Source organism: Chionomys nivalis, chromosome 2, assembly GCF_950005125.1.
Source record: "Chionomys nivalis chromosome 2, mChiNiv1.1, whole genome shotgun sequence".
Lineage (NCBI taxonomy): Eukaryota > Metazoa > Chordata > Mammalia > Rodentia > Cricetidae > Chionomys > Chionomys nivalis.
Window position 1 is genome coordinate 71,727,624 of NC_080087.1, and position 15,053 is coordinate 71,742,676.

General features: G+C 44.8%; 1 protein-coding gene across 1 annotated transcript; it reads left to right on the forward strand.

The window, feature by feature from the left end:
* Positions 1–1,966: 1,966 nt before the first annotated feature.
* Positions 1,967–13,375, forward strand: LOC130869560 (zinc finger protein 883-like). Its single transcript, XM_057761822.1, has 4 exons — positions 1,967–2,128; positions 2,724–2,762; positions 5,333–5,459; positions 8,592–13,375. Exons 1-4 carry the CDS (start codon positions 2,042–2,044, stop codon positions 10,379–10,381), a joined length of 2,043 nt encoding a protein of 680 aa, XP_057617805.1. The 5' UTR covers positions 1,967–2,041; the 3' UTR covers positions 10,382–13,375.
* The last annotated feature ends 1,678 nt before the right edge of the window (positions 13,376–15,053 follow it).

Below are 15,053 nucleotides of genomic sequence, written 5' to 3' on the forward strand. Positions count from 1 at the left end.
CTGGGACTGGAGAGGGAGGAGAAGAGGAGTGGGGGAAGGGGGAGAGGGGCGGGAGGAGGGGGAGGGAAATGGGAGGCGGGGAGGAGGCGGAAAATTTTTTTTTCAATAAAAAAAAATACATGTAACGAAAAAAAATACATGTAACGTAAATGTTAGCATTACACTCATCTAAAGTATGGGATTGAGCAAGGTTTTGCGTGACACATCTTTAGTCCTAGTACCTGCGAGTTAGAAGCAGAAGGATAAGGAGTTCAAGATGATCCTTGACTAAATAGCAAGTTCAAGGGTGGCTTGCATTACATGAGACCTTGTCCGAAAGTCAAATAAAATAAACTGGTGGTGCTGGGCCCTGTCTCTATTGCCAGAATTCAGGAGTCAGAGAATGAGATCAAAGGCAAGTACTACCACACCCGGCTCACTTTTATATATTTGGTAGAAATGATGTCAAACAACATGCTGCATTTTGCATCAGGCTGCCTTCATGTAACATAATTTTTTATATTGATCAATATTGTAGCTTGTTTCAATGTCTGATTTTTTTACATCAAAGCTCATTTTCATATTCAAATGCTATTTTTATTTCTCTTTTTATGATACTTCCAAATAGTTTCAAATACACTTAGGGTATTTTAATATTATTTCATTGTTTGCAAATTATTCTTTAAATAATGTCACTTCATTTCATATTTTATTTAATTTCTGCTCTTTCTTTGTTTTCTTTTTAAGTGATTTAGTGCATGCCTAACATGTACAGGTCCTGGGTTTGATCTCCAGTAATACACACACACACAATCCTATAGAATCTTTCTTTGATGAGCACCTCAAAACCAATCTAGAAAATGCACTTCCCCTTGTCTAAAGATGAACTGCTCCCTCTCCTAGTTCTGAGATGAGGAGGGAAGAGCAAAACAGCCTAAATTAATCACGTGTCCCTAAAGAACAGCTCGAAAGTGAACATTGTCAATAGACTCTACCGCTATTTCTCCTGATATGAAAATGCCTGCAATGGGCCAGGAATGGTGGTGCACACCTTTAAACCCAGCACTCCAGAGGCAGAGCCAGGAGGATCTCTAAGAGTCTAAGACCAGCCTGGTTTACAGACTGAGTTCAGGACTGCCAGGGTTATGAAGTGAGTCCTCGTCTCAAAAACAAACAAATAAACAATAAATGAATGAATAAATTCATGCAGTGAGAAAAAGGTGTTCCGCCTTGGGATGCTCATCTTAGTGGAGAAAGCTCAAGCAGAAACCTATGCCACTGTCTCGCCTTCCCTGCCAGTTTCTGCCAGATGTGGTGAACACCGGACGTGATGATGTTTGTTCTTTTTTTTCCCCGACGAACTCTTCTGCACCGGAGGAGACACTGCTATGCCTGGGACCCTCCGCATTGGGGACACCAGCTGGCTGCCTTGTCCGTTTCGGCTGGGAGTTTTCAGATTCCAAATTGATGTGTTGATATTTCTCTACTTCTTGCTATTTATTTTTACTTACTTACTCTATACTTAATTCAAAACTCAAAGAGAGGTTTAGAAAATAAAGTCGTGTACAGGTTTTCCCGTCTGCCATTTTAATTTCTAAATTTGTGCTAAATTACCTCTATTTAAAATATACCGCAATGTGTCTATAATCTTTCGTTAAGAATCAACATATTCCTTCACTAAACATGGTCATGGATATGCCAGCGTCTGGCGTGCTTTTCCTTTATGAATACGTATAGGTTTCCCCAAATAAAATCCCCACTCTTCCTTTACTGAAGAAGTATTCAGAAATAAGTAGAGACTTCTGAGGATGGACAGGGTTGACGTTGTCTACTGGAGCAGTAGGAACTACATTACCCATAATGCCAAGAGGAGCGTTGCAAATGTTGAGCCAATGACAGTCGTTTCAGACTGGCAGGACAGACAGGCACTGGGCGGGACTTCCTATATTGCGTCCTGTCTATGGTTTAACTTCCCAGGGGTAGACTGTTGAAGGAATCTGAGCTTTTAGATCGCCAAGTTGGACTCAAGGTAAGAGAACGAGCAGGCGCGGAGTGACGGCCGATGAGACCACCGGCTGCGGTGATGGCCGTGCGCGGGCCCCAGCAACATCAGCAGAGTCCGATGGCGACTCAGAAGCACCAGTCTCAGGTGAGTGCTGCATGCTAGGCACCGCCCCCCCCACGCCCCTGACACTGGAGTCCTAGAGCCTGTTGAGCGCCCACCACCCACGCCATCCCCGCTCAGCTCACGCCCCGCTGGAAGAAATCCCTGAGTCCAGAACAGTACCGAGCCCGTGGGCAGGGTCCCGATTTCTCATAACTAATGTGAGGCTTGGGAGAGAGGGACCAGGAGGAGATTGGTATGGGTAATGTCATGTTTATGGGACACTTGAGCTGAAAGCATTCTGGCTTTAAAAAATGTCAAGGTGGAGCGTATTATTTACGTCCTCAGCGACCTAGGAGCCAGCGGAACTGAGTGGTAGATGAATGCGGTCAGAGGTTATTCAAAATATTCCAAAAGCTGCACAGAGCTAAAATGGGTTGGAAGGGGATACAGGAGCCTCGGGAAGGGTGAGCTTTGTGCAACCCAATAGCTGCTATGGCTCAGCGTTGTGCATTAAGATTTAGAGATAGTTTAGACATACAAAGGTCGTGAAGATGTGGGACTGGACAGCGGTCACGGAAAGGCCTGAACCCATGAAACCCTACCGTGGTGCTTGACTCTTACAACTTTCTTCCCACAGATAACGAGGTCCACAGAAACACATGTGGTCTGTACGCAGGTGAGTGGAGCGTGTTCCAGAACCGCACCAGTGTGGCCCCACTCCTTGTCTCAAGATGGTAGTAGAGTTCATTTTTGTGGGACTCCATAAGAGTGGGTTGTACAGTCCAGCATGGAAGCACACCCCTGTAATCTCAACACTTGGGAAGGCAGAGGCAAGAGGACCACCAGTTCAAAGCCAGCCTGGACTACGTGGTGAGAACCTGAGAAAGACAGAGTGGTTGGTAAGATAACTCAGCAAGTAAAGGCACTTGCCACCAAACCAGAGGACCTAAATCAATCTCTAGTACCTCCAGAAGGAGAAAACTGGCTCCTGCAAATTGTCCCCTCATTCCCGTGTTTATACCCACATATATGTGCATGCGCACACACACACACACACACACACATACCACAATTCATAAATGAATAAACCTAAGGAAGAGAGAGAGAGACAGGATCAGCATGGGTAAAGGCACTTAGGACCAAGCCTGAGAACTTGAACTAACCAACCCCAGGACACGCACAGTGGAAGACAGTGGATCAACTCCATTAAGTTATCCTGCGCTCCGCATGCATGCTGTTTCACACACATGAAAACTCACACAATTAATAAATAAATACCAAAAGAGGGCTATTGAGATTTCAAAATCCATAGAGGAGGTGTCAGGTGCTAGCTAGTCATACAGGTCTGAAACTCTGGGAACGATTAATCCTAGAGACACCCCAAATGGTGAAGGCTGATTTTTCCCTGAACTGTAGCTTGACTTTCAGTTAGGAAATGGAGTTGGGTCTTTTTTATTTTATTTTTTGTTCTTCACTTCTTCATGTTCTTAAGGCTGTTTTGTTTTTGTTTGTTTGTTTTTAACTCCTTGGGTCAGCTACTACTCCTGCCTCAGCCTTCTAAGTGCTTAGACTATGAGTGTGTACATCACGCCCAGAAGGAACCTGATCTTGATAGGAATGCCATTAGCAGAAAGGGGTGAGAGTCAGGACTAGATCTGATGACTGAGCAGCATCTAGCTGGAGATATAGACATCGTTAGCACACCTGAGGGGGTGGAGGAGCTGTCAGAACCACAGGAGAATGTTGCTGATCTAGTAGCTGGCCAAGGCTTCCATAGGAAGCATGGAACGCACCTCAGGTTAAAAAAACCAACTTGGAATCAGTGAGGTAACATCACACAATGGCTAGTATGCGTGTCTGTGTACACACACACACACACACCAGCCTTGCCAGCAGTTAGAAGGGATCCTTGGGGTGTCTGAAGAGGTTCTTTCAGACAGATGGGTGCTCGGGGGCACAGGTGTTCATCTAGGAAGATCAGTATTCTGGAGAGGAGGCTTGTGTAGATAGACATTCAGTGGAGTTTAGTTAGAGGAAGCCTGTGACAGGTGGGGTGGCATTGAATGCCTCACAAATGGGAAACCAACCTGTCATTCCCCAAGTCATGATGGTGGCTAGCATTGGAACAAGTAACAGTCACCCATAAAGGCAATGAGAGAGGATGGCAGTGGCCCCTGACACTAGAAATTCTCTTACTTCCATTTAGGAAGCTTTCTCTAGATACCTTCAGCCAAACAATGTCCAGGCAGATGCCTCTGTTATGTATGGGGTCTGGGGTTTGAGGTGCCTGTGGGGGTGAGCTGTATAAGAAAGGTATGGAGTAAGAAGAAACACACAGCCATGGGAAATGTTAGCTCGACACCTGCAGGCCTTGGGATTTGGATGACAGGCAATGTCTTACTTGGTTTTGTGGGGGAATCCTAGGAAAATTGCTTGACCAAAGACAGGCCAGCTAGACTTTGTGAGCTGTCTCCGTCAGTTAAAGAGTTAAAGACAGGAAAAAGAGATCAGAACAGAACTAAGTTTACCGATAAGCTTCTCAGACTCTTCAGGTACGTGGAGGGGGACATTCATACCTGAGTACCATTATCTCTAAACATGTGTGGAATTATCTGGGTTCAGGGGCCCCACCCCTAGTCCCACACCCCCTTTCTATTGGTTGATAGGTAAATCATATCCCTTCAATAGCAAATGAGTCTCAGCCTCTGTCTATGAGCAAGGAAACCATTGCAATAGGACCCTGCCGTGACCTAGTTTGTCCGCAAGGAAGCAGCTGTAATAGGGTCCCTTCCCTTAGTGCATGAGTAACTGTGGACGAGCTGGGATAAGAGTGGGTGCCCCAACCCCTTCTGCTCTCTGTGGCTTGACAAGCACAGAGAGACCCACCACGTACAAAGGGAAATGAGCTGGTGTAGGAGTCAAAACGGACCGCCTGTTGCTTAGGGGAAAAAAAATTTAAGACCCTCACACTGTGGTTTTATGTTCCACCTTCTCCAATCCTTGGGGCCCATAGCCTTAAAAGAAGTTTTGGTAGCCTTGTTATTGGCAGGTCCAATAGCTACTCCCCCCTCACCTTTTTCTGGGTGCATTGGGAGGTCATGGTGATCTAGGAATGAGGTCACAGGTGAATCTGTGTGTTGGGCTTTCTTTCTTCTCAAGAGGACAGTAAGCAAAGGGAGCATGCGTGGTGAGAAAACTAGGAATCCTAAAAGAAGTTTTTCATTGATGGACTTGCCCCCATCACAGGACTGCATGACCTTTGAAGACGTGGCTGTGTACTTCTGCCAGGAAGAGTGGGAGCTCCTGGATGAAGCGCAGAGGCTACTGTATCTCGATGTGATGCTGGAGAACTTTGCCCTTATATCCTCACTAGGTAAGGACCTGTACCTCCCCTGCGTCTTGGTTCCCATCTGTCTCTTTCTCCTAGAACCAGAGCTCTGCCCTTTCCACAATCAAGCTGTAGGCCTGTTGACTTCCCTACTCTCTCAGCAGGTGTGTTATGGGTATCAGTGCTGAGCTATGGGCACTGCCCTGAGCAACCATAACACCTGCCACCCCAGAGCATTCATCGGAATGTCTGGGTGGCAGAAGTCCTACCGTCAGGGTAATATGTCTGTAGTTTTTTTTTTCTGTGGCTTTGATAAAATATCTTGATGAAAGCAACATGAGGAAGAAAGGCTTTGTTTAGACTCAACAGTTCCACATTATACTCCATGATGGTCGAGATGTCACAGCAGTTTGAGAAAACTGGTCACATCACACCCACAGTTGAGAGCAAAGAACAGGGAATTCATGCATGCCAGTGCTCAGCTCATTTTCTCGTTCATAGTCAGTCTAGGACTGCCAAGCCCAGGGAATGGTGACACCCATAATGGGCAGGCTATCCACCTCAGGGTAGTCAAAACAGTCTCCCACAGACATGCCGGTGGGCCTTTTTCCAGGTCATCCGAGATTGTGTTAAATTGACAGTTAACAATAACCACAGCTTTGAAAGTGACATTGCCCTTTCCTTGGCCAGATGGCCATGTTCGTTATCCATAATTCCTTTATCTCCAAGTTTTTTCCCTTCTAGCTGGTGTCTGATAACTAACTTGTCTCTTTCAGGGATTTCATGCTATGATGCTTGGTGCTTATGTGGTCTGGGCACGTGGACTTATTTCTTTGGCTCTGTGTCTGATATGAGATTCTGTCCCGCCTTAGACTGTACAAGGATGGGATCTGTGGGATGGAGCTAGGCCAGATAAAACTGGTGCATGAGCTGTTTGATTGATCCTGGGCCAGGCAAAGCCAGTCTGAGGAGGACCTTGGTCTGGAGCTAGGCCTTCGGGTACAGAGAGGAATCTTCTTTTAAAGTATACATTCATACACACATACACCACACACACCACACAGACACCACACTCACACACAACATACACATCACACACATAACTCACACACCACACCACACACTCACACATACACATATTATATATGTATTCATAGTACTATCATTATCTACCAATTGTTTTTCTTTTTAATATTCCCCACTTCTGCATATCTGTATTTGTATTTTTGAGCTATTAATTTCTGAACCTTTGGTTTCTTTAGTTTCCATTTTTCACACATCAGATGATCTTGGGAGGTAGGGAAGGCCTGGGGTCTGCACCTTTTGTTTAGATATTTACTTGATGAGCCCCCCATGTTAGGTATAGTCTCTATAGAAATGGTGACTGCCCCTAAGGTGTTCTACTTTCACATAACATGCTTGGACTCTGTATCTGGAAGAACAGTGGTCACTTTAGCTTTGTTTTGTGATAACTTAATAGGCATGTCGACTAGGGGCCTTATGACCCTCTTTGCTACCACCTATAAAGTATGTTTTAAAGTCAGTGGGGAATGCCACTGACCTTTAGTCCTCCATGTTACCCTTCACTGCCTACCTGTTGAGTGGGACCCTCAGTCATTTTAAATTGTAATGAGGGATATCTCCTCACATTGTTTCTTCTGGAGCTTTTATCTCCCATCAGCTAGCCAATAGCCCTGAAAATTCCTGCAACTACAGCCCATCCTGTTCTTACCTTACCTGTGGTTCCCAGAACCAAACAGGCCCAGAGACACACAAGAGGGCTGCAACCTTTAGACCCAAAGATACATGGAGAAAACCTAACACTTGCCAAACAGTGTGACCTGTTAGTTTTAAGTAGAACAGTGCACAGACAAGTACCTACCAAAGCGTGTGCATGCCGGTACTCAGAAGGGCAGTCGGGCAACACGTGTTGATCAGTACTTCAGGCAATAATTGGAGTAATCCAGAGAATGCCCTCTGCTCCACCACATGAGCAGCCCTGCCTGCTGTCGCACTTCCGCTAAGGCGGACCATGGGTTTTGATTTCTAGAGATGACTGAATGGCAGCATGGAGAGGTGAGTGCTATTGAAAGGGGCTTTATTTCTGAGAGGGGGTGCACTGCATCATTCAAGGATGTTGTGAGGAAACAGCAGGTGCTGAGGATGCAAATGCAAGAAAAGGATTGACTGGACTGCAGATGATGTGCACTCGAGTGCAGGCTAGAAGAGAAAATTGCATCTCTTGAAGCTAGAGTTAGAGATGGTTCTGAGATACCCAATGTGGATAATGGAAATCAAACTTGTGTCTTTCGGAAGAGCAGTGCTCACTCTTAACCACTGAGACATCTCTCCATCCCCAGGATATGGCCTTCTTGTCTGGAATATGGCTGGGGTGGTTAAGGCAAAGAAGTCTATTCTTAGATATACAAACTCTGCAGACATGGTTTGCAGTGTTGGATCTGGATTATTCTAATGGCAACTGAACTATGTGTTTATTGTTAAGTTTTATGCTAGCTATTAAGAGTTGGCCTCCCTGTCCATCAGGCAGCTTACAATCTACAACCCAGCTCCAGGAGATTTGACATCCTCTCTGGCCTGTGTGCATGCGCACATATACACAGACACACTTATGTACACAACACATAGAAAGACAAAAATAAATCTTAAAGAAAAAAAGGAACTAAAGAAGTAGACATTGGAGAGATGTTTCCATTTAAACATAGATAGTGCCTATAAGGGAAGAACTGGCTGTCTGCCCTATAGTCTTTCCTCTTTTATGGGAACATTTAAATAATATTCCTTCTTCCCTCACCAAGCACAGAAATAGAATCCACCTGCAGATGGTTGGCTAGAAGCAGATTGCTGGACACTCGCTAGTCTTTCAGAGAGATATCTGCCGAAGAAGGAGATTTGCTCTGAGAGATTAACTGGTTTATGTCTTTTTCCTTTCTATCCAGTTGATAAACCTTTTATCTTGTAATAAAGGTAGCTAGAAGCTGGGGTAAATATTTTTTCATGTATCCTGTTAATCATAAGATGATCTGAATATAAAGCTAAGCATATAAAATTTAAAATAAAAAATTATAGCCACCCCTCATGATGAATTCAGTAAGGAGAATGAATGTAAAACATAATTGGTAATTCCAACCACAGTGAATATGTTCTCTGTCCTTGCAGTTTGTTGGCATGAAGCAGAGGCTGAAGAAGCAGCTCGTGCACCGAGTGTTTCACCAGCTGAAAAACCACAGGTCAGGACTCCAAAGGAGGGCCTGCCCCCACAGAAGACTCATCCTTCTGACATCTGTGCCGCAGTTCTGAAAGACATTTTACATCTGGATGACCTACCTGCGCAGAAACCATATTTGACTGAGGTGTGTACAAGCCTCCTGGACCAGAAGCATCATAGAGCCAAGAATTGGTTAAAGAAAGATGTGGACTCCCTTGTGAAGAACTGTATATGCCATGTATCGGGGAATTCTTTCATCTGTAATAAGATTGGAGAAAACTTCTCAGCTGGGTGGAATCTTCTCCAACCCCAGGCCCTTCTCAAAGGTGAGAATCAAAACAAAATTAAGCGTGGAAAGGCTTTTCACACTAATAAAAATAATTCTAAGTCAGATGAATATAAGAAACCTTCCAGCCCCCAACACAGACTTCTTGAGAACCAGAGAGTTTGCAATGAAAAGGAGGGGTTTGGATCTAGCAAACATGAGCAAGACTTAAACAAGTACACACTGGTACCACCCCAGACAGACCAGACTGAAAAAAGACCCTATGAGTGTTGTGACTGTGGAAAACTGTTTGGCCAAAAGGCTACACTTAGAATACACCAGAGACGTCATACTGGAGAAAAACCATATAAGTGTGGGGAATGTGGAAAGTCTTTTTGTCAGAGCTCCAACCTCAGTGAACACTGCAGAGTTCACAGTGGAGAGAGACCTTATGAGTGTCTGGAGTGTGGGAAAGCCTTCGGGTGCCATTCTAGTCTTCTCCGGCACCAGAGAACGCACACAGGAGAGTGGCCTTATGAATGTGGTGACTGCGGAAGGCTATTTAGACAGGTCGTCAGCCTGATCACACACCGGAGGACCCACACTACAGACAAGCCTTATGAATGTGGGCAGTGTGAAAAATCCTTTAGTCACAGAGCCACCCTCACTGTCCACCAGAGAGTGCACACCGGGGAAAAGCCCTATCGCTGTGAAGAGTGTGGGAAGTCCTTCAGCCAAAGTGCCAACCTCATTAAACACTCCAAAATTCATACTGGAGAAAAGCCTTATGAGTGTGGGGAGTGTGGCCTCTGCTTTCGGCAAAGAGCCACCCTCATGAAACACCAGAGAACCCACACTTCAGAAAGGCCTTACGAATGTAGGGAATGTGGTAAATTCTTTAAACAATACTTCTACCTCATTGAACACCGTAGGATTCACACCACAACAGAATTTTATGAGTGCGAGCAGTGCGGGAAATCATACACGCAAAAGGCCACCCTTGTCAGACACCAGAGAGTCCACACGGGAGAAAGCCCTTATAAATGCGAGGAATGTGGGAAAGCCTTTGAATACAAATCCAGACTTGATCGCCACCAGAGAACTCACACGGGGGAAAGACCATATGAGTGTGGCAAATGCGGGAAGTTCTTCCGGGAGAGCTACAACCTAGCTGAACACCAGAAAATTCATACTAAAGCCAAGCCTTACAACTGTGATCAGTGTGGGAAATGCTTTAGCCGGAGAGCAGATCTGGTGAAACACCAGAGGGTTCACACTGGAGAACGGCCTTACACGTGTGGGGAGTGTGGGAAGACCTTCAGTCGAACTACCAACCTCGTTCAGCACAGCAGAATTCACACTGGGGAGCGGCCGTATGAGTGTGACCAGTGCGGGAAATCTTTTAGCCAGGTGTCTACCCTCACCCGGCATCAGTTACTTCATGCTGGAGAAAGACCTTCTAAATATAGCAAATGAGGCACATCTTAGACAACCCTCTAGCATCTTCTAACACCAAAAATGTCACAGAAAGGCAGAAAATGTGGGAAATCCTTCGACGCGGGGTAGACATCACATCCTGGAAGCCTGCGCCTGAAAACACCCTTAGACATCCCAAGAGTGTCGCGCTGTTGTTCAGAGGGGCAGAGTACCAAATGAGTTCCAGGCATGTGTAATATGTACTGAAGGCACCCTGCACGTTCTAGACAGCCTTTCTCCCTTGCCAGAACTAATTACCTGCCATCATGTCTCCTGAAAAGTGTCTCTCATCTAACAACTTGCACTGAGTGAATATTCCCCCCAACATAGTCTCCCCTTCCCTAGTGAAAGCCTCCGTTGCCTGTGCCCTGCAGATGACCTTAATCCCTTCTTATGGTCCGTTTTCTGCCTGAAAGGACTTGGTCTGGGTTTATCTGGATGCTTCAGGAAGGATTATCTTTTTTTATTCGTTTGTTTCACACGATTCATGTAGCTGTTTCCATACTCCAAGATCACTAACCAGTAACCTCCTGCTGTTCCGTGCAATATTAAAAGCCTTATGGGTTTTTCTTTCGTGTACTTTTAATCAAGAGTTTCTATTCACAGCCTTAAGTGGGTAAAATACTACCATAGGCCCTGTTTGTATAGATTGGAACAGTGCTTGAGGCAGCTCCATTCATGTTTCAGTGGGGGTACTGTCGTGGGAAAGAATACTTCTTATTTATGTTGCTTTCCAAGACCTTTAGTGGAACAAAGCAGAGTGTTTAGTCCCAGCTTTCTGCCTCAATGCCAGCTTTTGGTTTGTTTGTTGGAGGAGGGTGTTTAGTTTGTATTTAGACCGCAGGTTACCTTGAAGGTCAGGTCAGTTGTTAGTGCTCTTAGAATATCTTAAAACGTATTCCATCATTCCCATCACCATGATCTGACATGATGCCCCAGATTGCTGAATATGGACATTGATTAGTTGGGAGACAGAGTCTTCTATATGAGAACAAAGACAGAGACCACTGGCATTGCATTCTGGAAAATAATTTGCCCATATCTTGTGTCCTGAAATTTTAACTGAGTCTGAATTCAGGCTGTGCCATAATAATTTCTGGCTGCTTACAGCAGGATTTACTATGAAAAACATCAGCGTAAAGCAGAGCATGAAGATTCAAAAGCTACAGTTTTGCCAGGAACCAAATGTGTTGGAGCTGCAGACAGCAGCCGTAGTTGCTAATGGAAACTATAGAAGAAGACAAGCACTTCGTTGCTAGGGCATTAAAAAAATACCTTGAAGGCTCCAGGCTGTTCAACTAAACCTCATGGGAAAGACTTTCCCTTTTAAAGGGCACTGCTAAGGTTTTGTAAAGAATTGCTTAGGGGGAGGCTTTCCTGGGTCCAGCTCCCATAAGCAGGCTACTGCAGTTGTGAACCAAGGAGGCTGTGGTTCTGCTTGAACTAGCAGCATTAATACCGTTGACATAGTGCTCCTATTACAGGCAGGTAGAGCAGAAGTCATAATGTTGTGGAGGCTTCCATCGAGTCCAGAGAATAGCCTGTGCTGTGGGCCACAGTCACTTTCCTCAGACACCTCTGACAGGGAGATTCATGGAGCTTGAGAAGTTAAGACTGAAGTATATGCTGTATGTCGGGAACATGGGATGTCTGCCAAGCAAAACTGCCGGGACCAATTAGAACCAGTCCAGTAGAGGCTATGCAGGCTTCAGATAACAGGGCCTTAGGAGGAGGCATACTCAAGCGTTTTGGATCTCAGGTGATGGCAATGTGTGATCCTGATCCCAGGAATGAGGCTACAGGATTTCCATTCAATTGTTTTTCTCTCCTTTGTTCCCATTCCTCCCTTCTAAGGTCCAATTCTTCCCTTTTGAAATAGGAATGGTTACACTGCGCCACTGTAGTTTGGACTTACATAACCTTCTTTTGGGTTTATTTGGCTCAGTTAAGTGTTTACCTTTGCTCTCAGAAGAAACATTGAGCTTCTGAACAGTACCGAAACTGTTAAGATTGAAGACAGTTGAATGCATTTTGCGTCATAAAATGACAATGAGCCTTTGGGAGCCAGGAATGGAATTTTATGGTTTGGATCTGAAATGCCTCTCAAGATTTAAGAATCTGCTTCCCAGATAATAGTGCTATTTTGGCAGATGGTAGGATCCGTAGGCGATGAGGCACTGGTGGCAGGAGTTGGTCACTAGGAGCAGCTCTTGAAGGTTATACCCAGTCCATATTAAGTGGCTCTCCACCTGTGAGCTGTGAGCCCTTTGGATTGTATATCACATGTTTACATTATGATTTATAATAGTATCAAAATTACAGTCATGAAGTAGCAAATCATTTTATGGTTGGGAGGGATCACGACAACATGAGGAAATGTGTTAAAGGCTGTCAGCGTTGGGAAGCTTGAGAACCACTGGCCTAGTTGTGTCGGTTGCCCCTCTGCTTTTTACCATCCTGTGCACAGCCTTTGCCGTATGCTCCTGTTGCCTTGAACTAAGCTATACCCTACCCCCAGCCTAGCTTCCCCAATAGGACAGACTGAACCCTTTGAAATGGAACCCGAGCAAACCATTCCTTCAGTTATGTAAAATTAACATGCTGATGTGTAACAGATGTGCTTTTATGTGTACATTTTTATGGGTATATGCATTGATCAGGTTATAAATCCATAAGGTCTTCATGATCTCAATAACGTTTCTATCCAGAATTTCTCTTCTCTTGTGTGATCTGGTTTCCACAGGGTTTTAAGTATCTGGTGACTTGCTTTCCTTCATAATGGCTTGATTTTACACATGGAGCTTTTAGAATTTTTATTTGAAGAGAATCATAAAGTGCTTGCCGTTTTCGAATTATTTTCATATTGGGTAATTGGTTTAGATTTGCTATTGTTGCCTACTATATGAACACATTATTGTTAAGCAGAATTCTATTCTGTGGACAAGTCCCTATTTGTTCATCTGTTAATGATCAAGCAGCTTGTGGCCAGCTGAAGACAACTAATAAAGTTACAAAGAACCCATGTGTGCAGTTCTTTTTTGGAAAGTCTAGTTTATTTATACTAGTGATTTTAGTTAAAGGAACTTATACATTTAAAAAAACTTCACAACACGTTCAAACTGATTGAGTCCATTGTGATTCACATTAAGAAACGCTCTTAGGGGGCTGGAGAGATGGCTCAGAGGTTAAGAGCATTGCCTGCTCTTCCAAAGGTCCTGAGTTCAATTCCCAGCAACCACATGGTGGCTCACAACCATCTGTAATAGGGTCTGGTGCCCTCTTTTGGCCTGCAGGTATGCACACAGACAGAATATTGTATACATAATAAATAAATAAATATTTTTTTAAAAAAAGAAATGCTCTTAGAATGTGCTGGCAGTCTGGCTACAACATCTGTAAGCCCATTGATTGCCAGGGTTGATTAGTTGACTGGCTAGCTAGGCAAGTGTTCTCTTCCTCCCTTGCTGTTTCGTGCATATCCCTTCTGAAGCTGTGAGCTTGGTCCAAAAGGAAAACGTTCCCTGGTAAAGAAGCAGCCTTTGATCACGAATATATGAGTATTTGCCCTCTCCGGCTAGAACCTCCAAGCAAGCACTCAAGAAAAGAGCTGTCTAGTAGTTAAAGAGCTAGTACTGATTTTCCGGTGCAGCCCAGTTCAGTCCCAGCATCTACCTCAGATAGTAATGGCTGACCTTGGCCCCAGCTCTGGGAGATCTGATAACCTCTTCTGGCCTCCATAAACACACAGAAAGAAAGGGAGAGAGAGAAATAAAAATAAATATTAAAAAAGAAAAAGACTTCGATGGTTGAGTGTTCGCCCTAAATAGGACATATTCTCTGCAATGCCCAGGAAACGCTATTGAAGAGGAACCAGAAAGAATGTAAGGGCTCGAAGATGAGAGAGGGCTTCAAAATGCCATCGTATGGGTAATATACAGCCATATTAATCACAAACTGAACATCTATCTACACATGACTCCAAATTCAGTTTCCCCCTCTGGAGAGACGCAGTCCTCGTCTGTCTACTTCGCCAGCCTACTTTTGTTCATACAAAGAGACTCCAAAACCAGATTTTTGTTGTCTTTTGGTTTGGTTGGTCTCATTGATGCAATGTGAGTCACACAGTGCTAGGTCTCTATATTTTGGTACTCTTGGCACTTTCCATGGCAGTTCCCCTAACCCAAGAGATTCTAAAAGGGCGGGGTCGATCCCAGGCTTGGGAGTATATGAGAGGACACCGCCGGCCTTTATCCCAAAAGACCCTAACTCATTCTGGAAAGTTGGTTATTGCAGCCCCGCGAGGCTCTGTGGGCGTACTCTTAAATTTCTAGCAGCATGAACCTGCCACTGAAACCAATGGGGAACGCTGCGGATAAGGAAACTTACATTACTCAAAATTCTTTGAGCCGAGTGGCAAAAGGCTGGACCAATGAACTCCGAGAAAGGCCTTTTAGGTGCTTGAACCGCAAACTGTAGGCAAGACTTCCTAAATCTCTGCCAAGCGGTCCTTGTAGCTGCTTTGGAGTATTTCTGGCTATCACTGATATAAGTGTGTGGAGTGGGGACCAAGGTGAGTAGAGAGGACAGGCAGGGGGTGCAGGTCTACTGGTCCCTGTGAGGGATGCTCGAACATTTGCCCAGTACAATGGCTGTTGCCACAGGGGCGCAACCT

Excerpts from the sequence above, each read along its gene's own strand:
- LOC130869560 (XM_057761822.1), top strand. The coding sequence starts at position 2,042 with ATGAGACCACCGGCTGCGGTGATGGCCGTGCGCGGGCCCCAGCAACAT. Across the intron at positions 2,129-2,723 it reads CTCAGAAGCACCAGTCTCAG|ATAACGAGGTCCACAGAAAC; the intron begins GTGAGTGCTGCA and ends TTCTTCCCACAG. Across the intron at positions 5,460-8,591 it reads TGCCCTTATATCCTCACTAG|TTTGTTGGCATGAAGCAGAG; the intron begins GTAAGGACCTGT and ends CTGTCCTTGCAG.